The sequence below is a fragment of the Pleurodeles waltl genome, chromosome 10, assembly GCF_031143425.1.
Source record: "Pleurodeles waltl isolate 20211129_DDA chromosome 10, aPleWal1.hap1.20221129, whole genome shotgun sequence".
In the NCBI taxonomy this organism is placed as follows: Eukaryota; Metazoa; Chordata; class Amphibia; order Caudata; family Salamandridae; genus Pleurodeles; species Pleurodeles waltl.
The window spans coordinates 865,963,015-865,980,049 of NC_090449.1; the positions used below are offsets into that span (position 1 = coordinate 865,963,015).

A 17,035-nucleotide genomic window follows, 5' to 3' on the forward strand; every position below is an offset into this window, starting at 1 on the left:
GATATTGCTCAACCAGTGTTGCATAGTTGGGGGAGGGTGGGAGAGAAGAGGCAAGTAAGGGTTTAGGGGTGGTTGTAGCTCCTTTTGAGGAGCCACCTATACCTCTGCCTCTAGTGTTGTTACCTCTGTAGGACCCTCTAAAATAACCCCTGGGAGAGGACTGCTGGCCCTGGGTGCACTGGTAGGACGCGGAGACTTTGTGGGGGAGGTAGTCTTCGAGCTTCCATGGTAACATGTGTAGCAAAAGAAGCAGTGGGAAACAGGGCTCTGAACAAAACCCATTGCTTTAGCTCTAAGTATCTTTTATGATCTTTTCTAACATTTGGTCCACTTGTGAGCGAAATATGCTGACCATCAAAAGGTACATTCAATGGGTTCTGCTGAACTTCGGCTTAAAGCCAAAGATAGGGAGCCAGGCATGTCTGTGCAGAGGGACACTGGAGTTTACTCCTCTGGCAGTAGTGTCTGCTGTATTTAGGGCAGGCGAATATAATTATTAGATGTGTGCTTGCTCTCATAAACTACTTCCTGTGCTCCTCTGGGAGGTACTGGAGTAGTTCCAGCTTGTAATAGTAAGCATGGACATATCTTGCAAAAAGGCTGGTTGGCCAACTGCGCAGTCATTCTTTTCCACACCACATCTGAGTTTACTCTCCTTTTCTGGTCGCAGGGCACCCCAGTTGGCCTGGGAGTTGGCTCGCTACGAGCAGTAGTGATCACAAGAGTTGGGTAGTAGCTGAACATGAATGGAGATGGGGAGGAGGTGAGTGGGTCAGTTGGGGAGGCTCTATACTTTTCATTCATCCTAGGTGTTTTTGGGCCCGAAGAGGTCTGGGATGTTGTTGCAGCCCCTACATGACATCTGTCACAATGAGTCTTCTGGAACAGAAGGGGCAGCAATCGTCACAGGTGGCCTTGTGTTCAGGTGACAGAAACAGATTGCAGACCTGGTGGAGACTGGTCCAGAGCTACTTTGTGTGGCAACAAGGGAAATATCAAAATGGTGTGCGTTCGATCACCGTCCAGGCCCATCACTGCTGATGAAAAAGAGATGCGAGAAAGAAACTGGAGTAGGCCAAGAAGGGCAAGGCCCACAAGGGACTGTAGTCTACTGGACCATGCTTTACCAAAGTAACCCAACATCGACCTTAGACACGGAGTAAGGGAGAAGCGATCAAAGTACAATACCGGTGGAGGGAAGAAAACCATGTGAACCAAAAAGAGTACTGCTACTGTCGACATGGAGCACACATCAGAATCCAACAGCAGACATAAAACAATCCAACAATGGAGTCTATGACCATGCACACTGTTACATGGAGGAGTCACAGCACTTCCTGACCCGAAAGACTTCTTTGAAGAACAATTTGCACATACCCGGGCCCAACAGTAGGTGATAGGAGCATGCACAGCTTGTATATCTGCAGCGACACATGCCTCGAACATTACATACGCCACCTCTGAAGCAAACCTCCAATGAGCACCACTCAATCTCACAGCCTGTAATTTAAGATTGAGGACTGGCTTGGAAGAACCAACAAACGTGCTGTAAAAGCACATCTGCTCTGTTTGAGAGAGGAAATGGAACCCAACATTGAACTCCAATAGTCCGGTGTACCAAATACTTCTTGCCCAGGCTGATTAGATTCAGTTGTGAATGATCCTTTTGCAGCACTGTCAAGAAAAGCAACACTTTAGGGAATACGTAAGGTAGGTCTGGTCTACAGCAAGCAGGTGTCCTCTAGAGAACCAGATGGTGGGAAGTGCAGGCCATAGATGAAGACAACTTCTGTAGACTGTGGCAAAGTGGCTGATGCAAGGATGTCTCAGTTGACAGAAGACTACACCTGCTGCATCGGTGCGCAGCTCCCAATTAAGGTCTACAGGGCCAGGTGACTTAAGGCATGCACCCTCACATTCTATGCACCTGCTGGGTATGATGCCATAGTATAAACAAATTACTTCAGAGAACATTGCCTGTAGCAGGAAGACTCCTAGCACAGGGTTCAGAAAGCCAGTCTGTCTGTTGAGACAGTGGATAGGAGTAGTGCTGTCTAATGCGACCTGTACGACAGGGCACATGATGGAGGGAAAATAAACTTCAGGATTAGGTAGAATGCCTGCATCTCCAGCATGTTGATGTGTAATCATTACTCTGCCAGAGACCAAAATATGTACAAGGGCATCAAGTCCAAAAGGTGCAAACTTTTTGGAGCAGAATAATCATGAGTGATAAATTTGAATAATATCCCTTATGCAGCTCTTATACAGGATTGTGACAATGGAGAGAAGAAGAGTCAGAGTGACTCAGGTAGTACTGTATATAGGCCAGTGTGGTCACTGCTCTGGCAGGTGAAGCTGCAACTAGAGCCACACAGCAACACCCAACAGCTCTGCAGAGCTAATTCTAGTGAATAGGTTTCCACCCAAATCTGACTCCTGGGGATATTCTTAAGGTGAGGAATCCACTGGAAAAAGTAGCCATCAGAAGGAGAGAAACCTGATCAGCACTCCGGGATGGAGGCTTGCTTTGGCTGTAGGTTAAATGAGTACAAGAAGAGATTGGCTTGGTCTCGTGGTGCAATGCTGGGTGGGGACCTCAGCACCCTAGTGAAGACTTGAGCATGAAATGAGGATGAACAGTCTTAGGAGCAAGAGAAGGTTTGGTCTATAGGTGGCTGTCTACTCCCAGGCACCTAACATGCTTTCCCTAGAAATAAATAACAAATATGTTGCTTGGCATTGGGTTAAAAATGTCTTGTGACCAGGGTCAGTCACCTTTACCCGGGTCACTCACTCCACTTGTAATGCTCAACTAATAATATTTAGCACCTCGCCGATGATTAGGACTGCATACTTAAACCCGCTGGACTGTGCTTCATAATGATGAAATCCAACATCTTCTGCAAGAAAAGTACATTCTTACTCTGCTTGCATGTCAGGCAGTTCATGAGGAAACTTATTTCTACAACAGCAAACAGTGGACAACTGCTCCCCAATCAAGAAAAGTAGATATTACGTGGGTCAACTGCTGGAAATGGTCAGTGTCCAAGGCCAGACAGCAGTAGCATAAGCTACCAAGTGTTAGAAAGAAGACAGAGAAAGAAAACAGCAAAAATGTCAATGATCAATGGGTTCAGAGGCATGACTCCATGTAACGAAATTGCTCAGTTTCAAAGACGCAGGTTTCGATACACACTGTTCTGGGGGTTGGCATAAGCACTTAGTCATTTTACTGTAAGAGCTCTTAATTTGTTAGACTCAAGAAAATATATTAATGACAGAATTATGTTTTCGGAAGAGTATTATTTTTGGTTTAGTTTTGCTGAACTGGCTATGTTTACTAGTTTACGCATGTTCATAGGATTTCAATCATTTTAGATTCACATACGACCTCCAAAAGGCAATGTGATGGAGTCACGTTGTTTAATTTCATTAAATATAAATGGAAAATTAAATTAAATAGCAATAAGTAAAAAAGACGATGCATATTAATATTTACAACTTGACATTTCCAGTAATTTATTCAAGCAAATAATGTGCTACTTTCCAGTGAATCATGGATTTGTTACATCTCATTCAACCACTATCTGCAAACAGATGCATACTTTTAAAGAATGTTGCTGAATTAGTTTAACGAAGGTGGTCGATCTGTAGTCCACAGTAGCTCTATAAATGGCCATTTGGTTCGCAAGCATTGTTTGACTGGCGTGTCATCAGTCTGCAGCATGGGATCTTCAAAGCTAATGACTGCTGTACCTTCAACATACATGACCTATGAGAGTAAAGAGATCACCTTTTATCGTTTGCAAAGCAAATTTGACTCATCATATTAAAGAGAAGCATCCAACAGTGTGATGAAATACCAAAACAGTGCAAGGAAAGGGATCATTCCTCTACCAATGGTAGATTAAAACCCTATGTCCCTTAGTTATAATGTTTCAAATGGAGTAAACCTGTTCAAAAAGTGTGCGTGAAAATTGTAAAGAGGAGTGAGGAAATCAACCGAGGGCAGCCACAAATCAAAATATGTCACAACCAGAACCTCGGATATGCACATGCTGTGTACAAGTGTGCAAAGATCATGTGTATGAAACAAAGAAAAAAAAAAAATCTTGAAGATGGTGAATAAGCTATGCTTTAAACGGGGTATGGGCACTTCACTACCTCGAGGTAGAGTCAACGTGTCTAAATAAATGGCCTGACTATGAAAGCAATCCAGGTTTACATGTTAGTCTATCCCACAAGCTGTCTTCTATACCGTGGTTCCTACTGATGGCACCTGAGTAACGTGCAACTTTGTGTTGGCTCTAATAAACCAATAAACCCGGCTTTAACGTAAAAATCTGATGTCACAGCACCACGGTTCATGGAGTGCTTCCAATCCACATTTAATTATTCTCACTCAACTAGTTTTTCGACCGCCATGATAAGCAGACAGCATTATTAAGTAATCCCCTTGCACACACTTCTTTATGACCGATGTTCGTAAGCTGATCTAAAATTTACCCTTGCCAAGGTGAGTTGCCTTTGCTTTCTAATCAAATATGGTTCCAATACTGCCAGAAACGTAGTAAGCCACAGGTAACACAACAAAGTAACAAAATGTATTTCTGGATGAAGCAGCGCAGATACCAGATCTGCATACAACTAGTAACGCCAACGAAATGTACTTAACAGCACATACACTGATGCTTGCTGGACAATTTCATTGTGATTAACAATTTACAGCGTCAAAATAATAGTGGCGATAGTATTGTCTAAATTTGCTGTTGGTTGCATTCATTTTCAGTACATTGTGTTCATAGTTCACTAAACAATGTGGTATTTTGTGAAGTAAATATTTTGATTTCATGGGTTCCTATTGATATACAATTGCCGTAGCTTACACAGATATACTTCTCTACAACACATTATGCTCAAGTTAAAGACTAGGTTAAACGCCATTATTTTTGTTTCTCAAGAAACCCACCAACCTGATTTGTTTACTGGATTGTGGGATACTAGAATTGTCTAATGACAGGTCTGCACCACATATTGAGCAAGGGTTCCTCGGGTCTACCTACAAGCTTTGCAACTCTTAAGGACATCTTGGGATTTACAAAGCATGTAGGTATTTTTTATGGTGACATTTTAGGTTCCAAAACCAGCAAGTTCAGTAACAAACAAAATGCTTCTTTCATTAAAATGATTTAATGTATTACTAATGTAATCTATCTTGATTTAAACAGCCTACCTTTTCATTAAAATTGGACTGCTTCAGTCCATTGTAATGGTACACAGTGAATGACTCTGGAGCTTTGGACTCCTAAACACAAGCAAAAAAGAAAATTAACACTCATGCTACAAACACATTAAGACTAGTCACTTTAACTAAAGGACAGTGTTCGATATTTATGCTCTACTAGGTTTAAAGAATCAAACTCATGGTACTGGTACCACTCTGTCTGTGAGGGGTGCCCCCGATTAGATACCTCCATCCGCTCACCCGCCGCCCCCACCCCACCCACCACCACCAAAAACCACCTCTCCCTCTGAAGAGGAACCAAAAGGATAACTCAAGCCCCTTCAGGTGTGCACACATTTCAGGAAGTCATCTGGAGTACAACAGACTCGCTAGACAACTTGCACGGATTCTGAAGATTTCTACTGAGTTCCAGGAACACCTAAAAGTATTGATTAATATAATTATGAACACAATATAGAGCGGTAAAACCGAAGAAAATCCGAGAAAAAGAGTATAAAAATCTCAAACAATATGGTTTGTATGTGAAAATCCTAACTTACACTCGTCAGATCTGACGAGCTATGTAGAACTTTCTCTGCATATCTTAGAACAGCCCATGTGATCTGGCTGCATTCTACTTGACAGGAAATGGTAATCAGGATCGCCATGCCTCCCGATGTGTAGCGGGTCCCCTTCTTCCTCAACGGAAAGAAAGGCCTATATCATTTTGAACCAAATTGACTGGTCGCCGGGGACCAGTATGACATGGCATCGCCAAGCGTTGGTGCACAGCATCACTGTGCTGGTTACAGCTCTTGGTAACCTGTTACTGAACTCAGTTGCTTAGTGAACTTTTGCTGAGCAGAACAGTAGGTCAAACACTCATCCCAAGACGTTCTTGAGACTTATAAATGTTGGGTTCTACGCAATTTACTTGGCAAACCTATGAGAAGAATTTTTTTTTGCAAAACTGACATTTTATTGTTATGATAATATGCGCACAACAAACACTGTTAGACCATTGTGGCTTACATCAGAAAAGCTGTAAGGGTGGTGAAGCCCAATACCCTAATCAATAAGGCACTATACATAGTCATGAGTGGGAATATGTCATATCCCTCCTGTCTGTTTGTTGGGGGGGGGGGGCGAAAACCACATCACAGTGGTACTACTCGATATAAATGGAAAACAGTGCTCCAACAATGTGAAGGTTAATTTACTACTTCTAATTTATTGTGCAAGCTGACCATCAAACACACAAATCTGCCTAACTTTGATAACTATATTAGTTCATAATGGTCAAAGTTAACAGCAGTTTAATTCAACAAAGTAGAGGGTTTAACATCAATGAATTTTCAAATTGCCTCACCTTTTACCTTCACTAAAAGCATGCATTAAAGCCAACTAGAAAAAACACAATTGATTTCATCTTTAATATTAATTGCACTAAATTATCATGATTACTGCGAATGACACTCACAATTTATTTAAACTAGAACCTTATCAACAAGTTTAGAGAAGGGGGCCTTCACTAGTCAATATTTTTTTAGTCTCAAAACACGTTGCCATAGTAGGCCCTGGCACTCAACGGAAAGACTGTGTAAGGGATGTGCTCCCTGTAAATAGCAGAATGTAGTCACTCGAGGTGAAGTGAGTCATTGGCTCAAGTGAGCGGAACCCCTCATTGCCCCTTGCTGTAAGCTCTAGTGGGTAGAATTACACAATCATAGAACAATGGATGAAGAAGGCTGGCTGAAAACACCTATTAATAACAGCCTGCACTTGGTTTTTATCGTTTTACACCAAAGCTTAGCCTCTTGGAGATGCAAGGTGCTCTGAGAAAGTGAAAAATCGCACAACCTGTAGGGACAGTATGTGTTCGGTCCAGCCCTCTCTGCAGGGTCATCCTCTAACTTCTTGACTTTTTCCCCTCCCTCCACTTTTTGCTAAATTCATTTTTGTTGGTTCTTGGACTGTGCACTTTACCACTGCTAGCCTGTGTTAAAGTGCTTGTGTTCACGCACCTAAAACCTGGTTAAATTGGCTTATACCCAATTGGCATATTTAATTTACTCATAAATCCCTTGTATAGAGGTGTACCATATACCCTAGGCCTGTAAATTAAATGCAAGTGGGCCTGCAGCACCTATTTTGCCACCCACCTATGTAGTACTTTAAAAGACTTGTCCCATGACTACCACTGCAGCCTAAATGCAGTTTTAAACTGCAATGTCAACTTTGCAAGGAAACCCCCGTATAAAGCCTTAAACTCACATTTTATTACACATAAGTCAACTTAAGGTAGGCCTTAGGAAGCCCAGAAGACAGAGGATTGTAACTGAAAGGATCAACATGTATTTTTGAGTTTTACATGCCCTGGAACACTCAAATTAGTTTTTCACAATTGTGAGGTCTATCCATCTCATAGGATAAAATTGTGGATCCCTTGTTACATTTAATAAGCTGTAATTTCTAACTGGAAACAGGTATGCAGCTCATGTTTGGTGTCTTTCGAATTATAATAAAAAATCCTAATTTAAGGCAAAGTCAAATTTTTAAATTATAATTTTGAAAAAGACACCTTTGGAAAGTTGTCAGTTTCCTGCCTTAGCCATTTAGAGTTTGCAACCTGTATGTGGGTCACATGACTGAGTGCAGTTGACAGTTATGCTTTGTGTATTCCTTCTAGATATCCACGCGCAATAGGAAGCTTAAGTGTGCCTGGATGGCCCATCACTGGCAGGATGGTAGAGAGATGCTGGGCATAGCCCTACTGACAACTGAACAGGCTGTGTCCTGCCTCCACAGAAAAGGCTGCATACCCCTAATAGTTGGTCTGGAGCCAGGAAGAAAGGGCACCTCTGCACTTCAAAGGCAAGCCTCTCGAAGATTCCCTCCACTTCATCACACACCAACTCTTTAGTACATCTCTTGCTCTGTGGATGCAGCCACAAAGGACTGCTATGCTGCTTAAAGGACTGCTACTATGCCCCCCTGCTGAACTACTCGCCTACTGCTCTGCTCCCTCCTTGCCTGGAGGAAGAGAGCAGGACATGCAAATTCAACCTTGAACCCAGGACACGAGTGACTGCAAGGGCTGGTCTTCTCACCTCCTGATCTGAGCATCTCAGGGACATGAAAGGCTAGCTAGCATCCTGCACTAGCCCTTGGACTCAGCTGAAGCAAGTTCCTGGCCGCCAAGTGGTGCTCCTTAGGTCTTGGACCATAAAATGTAAATTTTTGGGCTCTTTGCCACTGTAAACCGGCCCGTTCGCACTAAGACCTTGCAACGCGAAGCTCCGGCAGCCGCCTCTGAGCTACAGCATCGACTGCTAGTGGGGGGGAGGGGTGGAACACCAACGCGAAGCTCCAGGAATGCCAGTTGGTGACATGCTACAGCAATGACAGTGTAGTGCAAGGAACAGGCCAGACATCACAAACTGACAGCCTCCCCAATGATCTTTCTGCTCCATGTGGCCCCTCCACTGTGAACAGGACCTAAGGCACTGATTTGAGAAGGCAATCTGGGGACTGTAGCCAACCTGTACTCCATTGTAGTCGGCCCAAAAGTAGGACTATGACGGTTCTGAGCGACCACATACCCCTAGTTGCGGCTTTATGCTATTTGCTGACATTATTAAAAAAAAAATCCTTACAAATTGTTAACTCAGGGTCTTCTGATCAGATTTGTTGTTTTGGCATCATATAATTAATTAAAAAAAATTCTAAATTGGTGTGGGATTTTTCTTGTGTTGCGTTTTCACTTTATTGCCGTGCATGAACTGCATAAATACCTCACACATTAACCTCCAAATTAAGTCTGACTGATTTGTGGCAACCTACCACAGGGTTAAGGACACGTTAATGTGGGGTTTGCTGGTTAGTTCGTGATTGGGGATTCACCACCCCCCTCAACCAGCAACCGTATGGTAGTATTGCACTGTATAGAAGTGCACACACAAAACGTTTTCTTCACGTTTTAATATCAGAACCCTAGAGATAGTTAAAAAAAAAACTGTAAATTGTAAGCTTTCCTTAAAACCAGGAAGGAAATTCACTACGTAGACTAACAGACATTTGGGTTCCACTGTGTAGGAGCCAGGGAGGATAAGACATGTTTCCAGATGAATGGATACAAGAAATGCATAGCAAAATTTCACTATCGGGAAAATTCACAGTATAATTTTCCTACAAAATGTCAAAATTTTATTCATTTCAGAATCCAGATCATCTGTTGCTTAAAATGCCAGCATAACCTTTTTGTTGAATGTTGGAATGTAATGTTTACTGCCAAAGATAATGCTTAAAAAAAAAAAAAAAAAAAAAAAAAAAAGGGCCCTTTGAACACACAGCCTGTTAACACTGGCATTGCCCGATTCTCCTCATGGGTTGACATGACAGTATTATTTTCACTGTTGTCTTTCTATTAAGTTTGGTGGTTGTGTCCTACTATTATGATGTCAGCATTTTTTTGAACTTTTTACTGTTCAATCAGCCCGTATTGATGTAGTTTCCCTTCCATGTTCAGTGCCCTCAGGCTTATTATTACAGTCCTGATGCTGATCCTAGCATTTCTAAAAGGAAACATCATCAACTTTGACATGACCGCATATGTATTGCTTCTTACATAAATAAGGGCTATGTTGTGTCTTTGTTGAATTGTGACTTATCAGATGTATTTATTTTTGTCACACATCTGCCCGAGTCTGTTCTGATTGAACATGTTTTCTCACTTCTATTTCATTATGTAATTTAATTGCTAATTGTAGGAAGTTGGCTCTGTATGCACTATTTCAAAGTAAGGAATAGTATGCACAGAGTCCATGGGTTCCCCTTAGAGGTAAGATAGTGGCAGAAAGAGATAATACTAATGCTCTATTTTGTGGTAGTGTGGTCGAACAGTAGGCTTATCAAAGGAGTAGTGTTAAGCATTTGTTGTACATACACAAGCAATAAACGAGGAACACACACTCAGAGACAATTCCAGGCCAATAGGTTTTTGTATAGAAAAATATATTTTCTTCGTTTATTTTAAGAACCATAGGTTCAAATTTTACATGTACTACTTCAAATGAAAGGTATTGCAGGTAAGTACTTTAGGAACTTTGAATAATCACAATAGCATATATACTTTTCAAATAAAACACATATAGCTATTTTAAAACTAGACAGTGCAATTTTCACAGTTCCTAGGGGAGGTAAGTAATTGTTAGTTCTTGCAGGTAAGTAAACCACCTACGGGGTTCAAGTTTGGGTCCAAGGTAGCCCACCGTTGGGGGTTCAGAGCAACCCCAAAGTTACCACACCAGCAGCTCAGGGCCGGTCAGGTGCAGAGTTCAAAGTGGTGCCCAAAACACATAGGCTTCAATGGAGAAGGGGGTGCCCCGGTTCCAGTCTGCCAGCAGGTAAGTACCCGCGTCTTCGGAGGGCAGACCAGGGGGGTTTTGTAGGGCACCGGGGGGACACAAGTTAGCACAGAAAGTACACCCTCAGCAGCACAGGGCGGCCGGGTGCAGTGTACAAACACACGTCGGGTTTTCAATTGGAATCAATGGGAGACCAAGGGGTCTCTTCAGCGATGCAGGCAGGCAAGGGGGGGGGGGGATCCTCGGGGTAGCCACCACCTGGGCAAGGGAGAGGGCCTCCTGGGGGTCACTCCTGCACTGGAGTTCCGATCCTTCAGGTCCTGGGGACTGCGGGTGCAGGGTCTTTTCCAGGCGTCGGGATCTGAGAGTCAGGCAGTCGCGGTCAGGGGGAGCCTCGGGATTGCCCCTGCAGGCGTCGCTGTGGGGACTCAGGGGGGGACAACTTTGGTTACTCACAGTCTGAGTCGCTGGGGAGTCCTCCCTGAAGTGTTGTTTCTCCACAAGTCGGGTGCAGAGTTGCAAGTCTCACGCTTCTGGCGGGAAACGCAGTTGTTTTAAAGTTGCTCCTTTGGAAACAAAGTTGCAGTCTTGGGTGGACAGGGCCGCTGTTCTCAGGAGTTTCTTGGTCCTTCTAGAGCAGGGCAGTCCTCTGAGGATTCAGAGGTCGCTGGTCCTGGGGAAAGCGTCGCTGAAGCAGTTTTCTTCCGAAGGGGGGAGACAGGCCGGTAGAGCTGGGGCCAAAGCAGTTGGTGTCTCAGTCTTCTCTGCAGGGTTTTTCAGCTCAGCAGTCCTCTTCTTCTTAGATTGCAGGAATCTGAGTTCCTAGGTTCTGGGGAGCCCCTAAATACTCAATTTAGAGGTGTGTTTAGGTCCGGGGGGTTAGTAGCCAACGGCTACTAGCCCTGAGGGTGGCTACACCCTCTTTGTGCCTTCTCCCTGAGGGGAGGGGGGCACATCCCTAATCCTATTGGGGGAATCTTCCATCTGCAAGATGGAGGATTTCTAAAAGTCAGAGTCACCTCAGCTCAGGACACCTTAGGGGCTGTCCTGACTTGCCAGTGACGACTCCTTGTTTTTCTCATTATCTATCCTGGACTTGCCGCCAAAAGTGGGGGCTGTGTCCAGGGGGCGGGCATCTCCACTAGCTGGAGTGCCCTGGGGCATTGTAACACGAAGCCTGAGCCTTTGAGGCTCACTGCTAGGTGTTACAGTTCCTGCAGGAGGGAGGTGTGAAGCACCTCCACCCAGAGCAGGCTTTTGTTTCTGTCCTCAGAGAGCACAAAGGCCATCACCGCATGGGGTCAGAAACTCGTCTCTCAGCAGCAGGCTGGCACAGACTAGTCAGTCCTGCACTGAACAATTGGGTAAAATACAGGGGGTATCTCTAAGATGCCCTCTGTGTGCATTTTTTAATAAATCCAACACTGGCATCAGTGTGGGTTTATTATTCTGAGAAGTTTGATACTAAACTTCCCAGTATTCAGTGTAGCCATTATGGAGCTGTGGAGTTCGTTTTTGACAGACTCCCAGACCATATACTCTTATGGCTACCCTGCACTTACAATGTCTAAGGTTTTGTTTAGACACTGTAGGGGCATAGTGCTCATGCACCTATGCCCTCACCTGTGGTATAGTGCACCCTGCCTTAGGGCTGTAAGGCCTGCTAGAGGGGTGACTTACCTATGCCACAGGCAGTGTGAGGTTGGCATGGCACCCTGAGGGGAGTGCCATGTCGACTTAGTCATTTTCTCCCCACCAGCACACACAAGCTGGCAAGCAGTGTGTCTGTGCTGAGTGAGGGGTCCCTAGGGTGGCATAAGACATGCTGCAGCCCTTAGAGACCTTCCCTGGCATCAGGGCCCTTGGTACCAGGAGTACCAGTTACAAGGGACTTACCTGGGTGCCAGGGTTGTTCCAAATGTGGAGACAATGGTACATTTTAGGTGAAAGAACACTGGTGCTGGGGCCTGGTTAGCAGGGTCCCAGCACACTTCTCAGGCAAGTCAGCATCAGTATCAGGCAAAAAGTGGGGGGTAACTGCAACAGGAAGCCATTTCTTTACACTAATATAATATATCTTGTGTGGACTGGACTGTGCATATGGGTATGATTGCTCTCCCGTATGCCTACATATATTTTTTCATCTCTTAATTAGGGGCCATTGTTTCTTTAACAATTATACATGATGCCCTGATCCCTGGTTATCCATGGGTTTCCCTTGTTGTTTATAACAAAAACTGTTGTGATGCTGAGGCTTCTTTGACATTGAGTCTATAAGAGGGTCGAAGGCCACTTCAAAAGTAAAAAAACTAACAAAATAAATTTGTTTCCTGGCATGGAGGTGTTCTTGGGGCCATTGGAGGATTGGCTGATCAAGATCATCTGTGCAGTGGTGAAGCAGCCACAGACAGCAGTCTGGAGGGAGCCAAGGGTGGGCAATGGCTTGAAGGCTCGGAGGAGTGCTTCCGGTCAGTAGGTCTCAGCTCTGAAGGCTTTGGATCAGAGTTTCTCAACTTCTTGGGTTTTGGCTCAGTGGTTCTCATCTCTGACAGAGACTGACAAGGAGTCACCTGGGCCGACTTGGATGTTCAGTGCCAACCATGGCCATGAGGCAGTAGTGGATCAGTAGCCTCTGACACAGGAGCTCATGGCTGGTGCCTCCCTGGGGTGAGTGGTATGGGGGAGAGTAGTAGTCACTGTGGCAACCTTTTGGCTGCAGGCCTTCCCTCTGCTTTGGCATCTGAATCCGTACTTTCTGGCAAGAATGTCTCTTTAATCTCAATGTGAGGCATCCTGCACAAGAGTCCGCTCGATGATTAGGGGACATCGGAGGTTGCAAATTTTGTGCAGGTCTGTCCTTGGATGTTTTGTGTGGCTAGTAGAAAAGAAACAGGATGTCACATGGACATTTTTGGTCAAAGTGATGGGGGTTGGATGGGCTGAGCCCCGCATCTTAGAAGGTGTCTACTGAAGGATGGAGTTGAAGGAGTATGTGGCGGTGGGGATCGACAGCTATGCATGATTGTTGATGCAACAGGTGAGGAACGCTCCAAGAGCTCAGTGAGAAAACCCTGCAGCAGTGAACCGGAGCTCATACACGTCTGAACCCAATGGCGGAGAAAAAACAATGGACAGTTGGAGTCACTGTACCTTGGTATTTGAAAAGACATCTTCAAACAAAATTAAGTTATACATGTCCGAGCCCAATACTAGATGGCAGGAGTAAGCACAGTATGCTTATCTGCAGCTATACACACCAAGAATATCCATTTTCGGAAAAGAGAATTTCATAGTATTGAGTGGTCACCATAGGTTACCGATAACCGCATACAATCTGTGCTAATAATATAAAATGTTTAATAGGGGGCACATGACCAGTGGCAACACTGATAAGTTTAATTTATTTGAATATCGATACACCTGCATTGTGGTGATTTACTGCAATACCAAAGTAGCCTTTGGTAAAAATATGCCAAGCTCCATATTTGAGCATCAGGAAGTCTCCAGACATGAACCTCAGATGATAGGAAACGCTATATAAAAACCTTCTCGTTCAAAGACACACATTATTAAGTGGCTCCCCATTGCGGAATGGATCATGTTTAAAACTAACATACGATGTATCTAACAATACCCAACATCTGAACAACTCAACTCCTCAAAAACTCAAAAAACATCATGGCTGACAAGGGCCCCTAGGTAAGGATTCCCTGTACCTTGAAGGATCAAGGCAAATTGGCCATAAATAGGGCACTGCCACAGAGAACTGGAACACATCACTTATCCAACCTGGCCCAGGCTTTTATAAGCAGTTGTTAAAAACATCTTTTCCTCTACCCCCTAGATTGACTGTCTAAATTTTTTATCTCAATTTCCTCTGTTCCATTTTCTGTAAAGCGCGCTAATTCCTAACTGGTGCAGCAGCGCTATGGAAAACCATTAAATCAATTAATATTCTGAGTGATCCATCAGTGTTCACAGGGAGGAAGCGGACATCATGCCTAGTGTGAAGTAGTTTACTGTAAACACGTGAGCAACACAAGGTGGAAAAGAATTATCAAAGGCATCCTTGGCTGCTTAAATTTGAGTCTGAGGATTTAAGCCTCATTTCTCACATTATCCTCAAGTGTAAAGGCAGCAGTGTTTGGAGACCTTCAATTCAAGGTACATTCCAGAATAAAACAGGGAAAGTACAACCTGCAAAGTTCCTTGTAAGAGATGTATCAGATATTTTAACATTTTCACTGAAATTCAGAAACACGAAGTAGCTCAACAGAAACAGTCATTAGAAACTTTGAAGAAAATCCAGTTTCTCAAAATTCTGCACATTTTAGTTTATATTTTAAAATGGGCATACAACTAAGAATGACCATTTCCCGAATGTTTAAATGTACCATTTAGTCCAAATAGAGTACCACTGAGTAAGTTAACAGGAAGTTAAATGGATGGTAGAAACCAGATCTAACCAGATTCCTTACTTTAGAGAAAAAACAAACAAACATGAAATTGGCCACTTTAAAACGAAGTTGACGACAAACAATAGCAACCATTTGGCACAGAAATAGACTTTTCTCAAGACAAGTAACTAGAGATGATAAAATTCTTCAAGATATTCCTATTATATATAATGAAATAGGAGTACAATAAGCAAACGCCTATGTAGTAAACTATATATATATATATATATATATATATATATATATATATATATATATACACACACACACACACACACACAGGGAGTGCAGAATTATTAGGCAAGTTGTATTTTTGAGGATTAATTTTATTATTGAACAACAACCATGTTCTCAATGAACCCAAAAAACTAATTAATATCAAAGCTGAATATTTTTGGAAGTAGTTTTTAGTTTGTTTTTAGTTTTAGCTATGTTAGGGGGATATCTGTGTGTGCAGGTGACTATTACTGTGCATAATTATTAGGCAACTCAACAAAAAAATATATATACCCATTTCAATTATTTATTATTACCAGTGAAACCAATATAACATCTCAACATTCACAAATATACATTTCTGACATTCAAAAACAAAACAAAAAAAAAAATCAGTGACCAATATAGCCACCTTTCTTTGCAAGGACACTCAAAAGCCTGCCATCCATGGATTCTGTCAGTGTTTTGATCTGTTCACCATCAACATTGCGTGCAGCAGCAACCACAGACTCCCAGACACTGTTCAGAGAGGTGTACTGTTTTCCCTCCTTGTAAATCTCACATTTGATGATGGACCACAGGTTCTCAATGGGGTTCAGATCAGGTGAACAAGGAGGCCATGTCATTAGATTTCCTTCTTTTATACCCTTTCTTGCCAGCCACGCTGTGGAGTACTTGGACGCGTGTGATGGAGCATTGTCCTGCATGAAAATCAGGTTTTTCTTAAAGGATGCAGACTTCTTCCTGTACCACTGCTTGAAGAAGGTGTCTTCCAGGAACTGGCAGTAGGACTGGGAGTTGAGCTTGACTCCATCCTCAACCCGAAAAGGCCCCACAAGCTCATCTTTGATGATACCAGCCCAAACCAGTACTCCACCTCCACCTAGCTGGCGTCTGAGTCGGACTGGAGCTCTCTGCCCTTTACCAATCCAGCCACGGGCCCATCCATCTGGCCCATCAAGACTCACTCTCATTTCATCAGTCCATAAAACCTTAGAAAAATCAGTCTTGAGATATTTCTTGGCCCAGTCTTGACGTTTCAGCTTGTGTGTCTTGTTCAGTGGTGGTCGTCTTTCAGCCTTTCTTACCTTGGCCATGTCTCTGAGTATTGCACACCTTGTGCTTTTGGGCACTCCAGTGATGTTGCAGCTCTGAAATATGGCCAAACTGGTGGCAAGTGGCATCGTGGCAGCTGCACGCTTGACTTTTCTCAGTTCATGGGCAGTTATTTTGCGCCTTGGTTTTTCCACACGCTTCTTGCGACCCTGTTGACTATTTTGAATGAAACGCTTGATTGTTCGATGATCACGCTTCAGAAGCTTTGCAATTTTAAGAGTGCTGCATCCCTCTGCAAGATATCTCACTATTTTTGACTTTTCTGAGCCTGTCAAGTCCTTCTTTTGACCCATTTTGCCAAAGGAAAGGAAGTTGCCTAATAATTATGCACACCTGATATAGGGTGTTGATGTCATTAGACCACACCCCTTCTCATTACAGAGATGCACATCACCTAATATGCTTAATTGGTAGTAGGCTTTCGAGCCTATACAGCTTGGAGTAAGACAACATGCATAAAGAGGATGATGTGGTCAAAATACTCATTTGCCTAATAATTCTGCACTCCCTGTGTGTGTGTGTGTGTATATATATATATATATATATATATATATATATATATATATATACACACACACACACACACACACACATCTCTCTCTCTCTCTCTCTCTCTCTCTCTCTCTCTCTCTCTCTCTCTCTCTCTATCTCTA

General features: G+C 43.3%; 1 protein-coding gene across 2 annotated transcripts in view; it reads right to left on the reverse strand.

The window, feature by feature from the left end:
* Positions 1-3,491: 3,491 nt before the first annotated feature.
* MINDY3 (MINDY lysine 48 deubiquitinase 3) overlaps positions 3,492-17,035 on the reverse strand; it is a 190,116-nt gene continuing 176,572 nt past the window's right edge. For both annotated transcript variants that reach the window (XM_069211595.1, XM_069211594.1), the window contains exons 15-16: positions 5,237-5,308; positions 3,492-3,775 (exon numbers count right to left, since the gene is read on the reverse strand). In XM_069211595.1, coding sequence (XP_069067696.1) covers positions 3,629-3,775; positions 5,237-5,308 — 219 coding nt within the window. In that variant the 3' untranslated portion in view covers positions 3,492-3,628. The remainder of the gene's footprint in view (positions 3,776-5,236; positions 5,309-17,035) is intronic.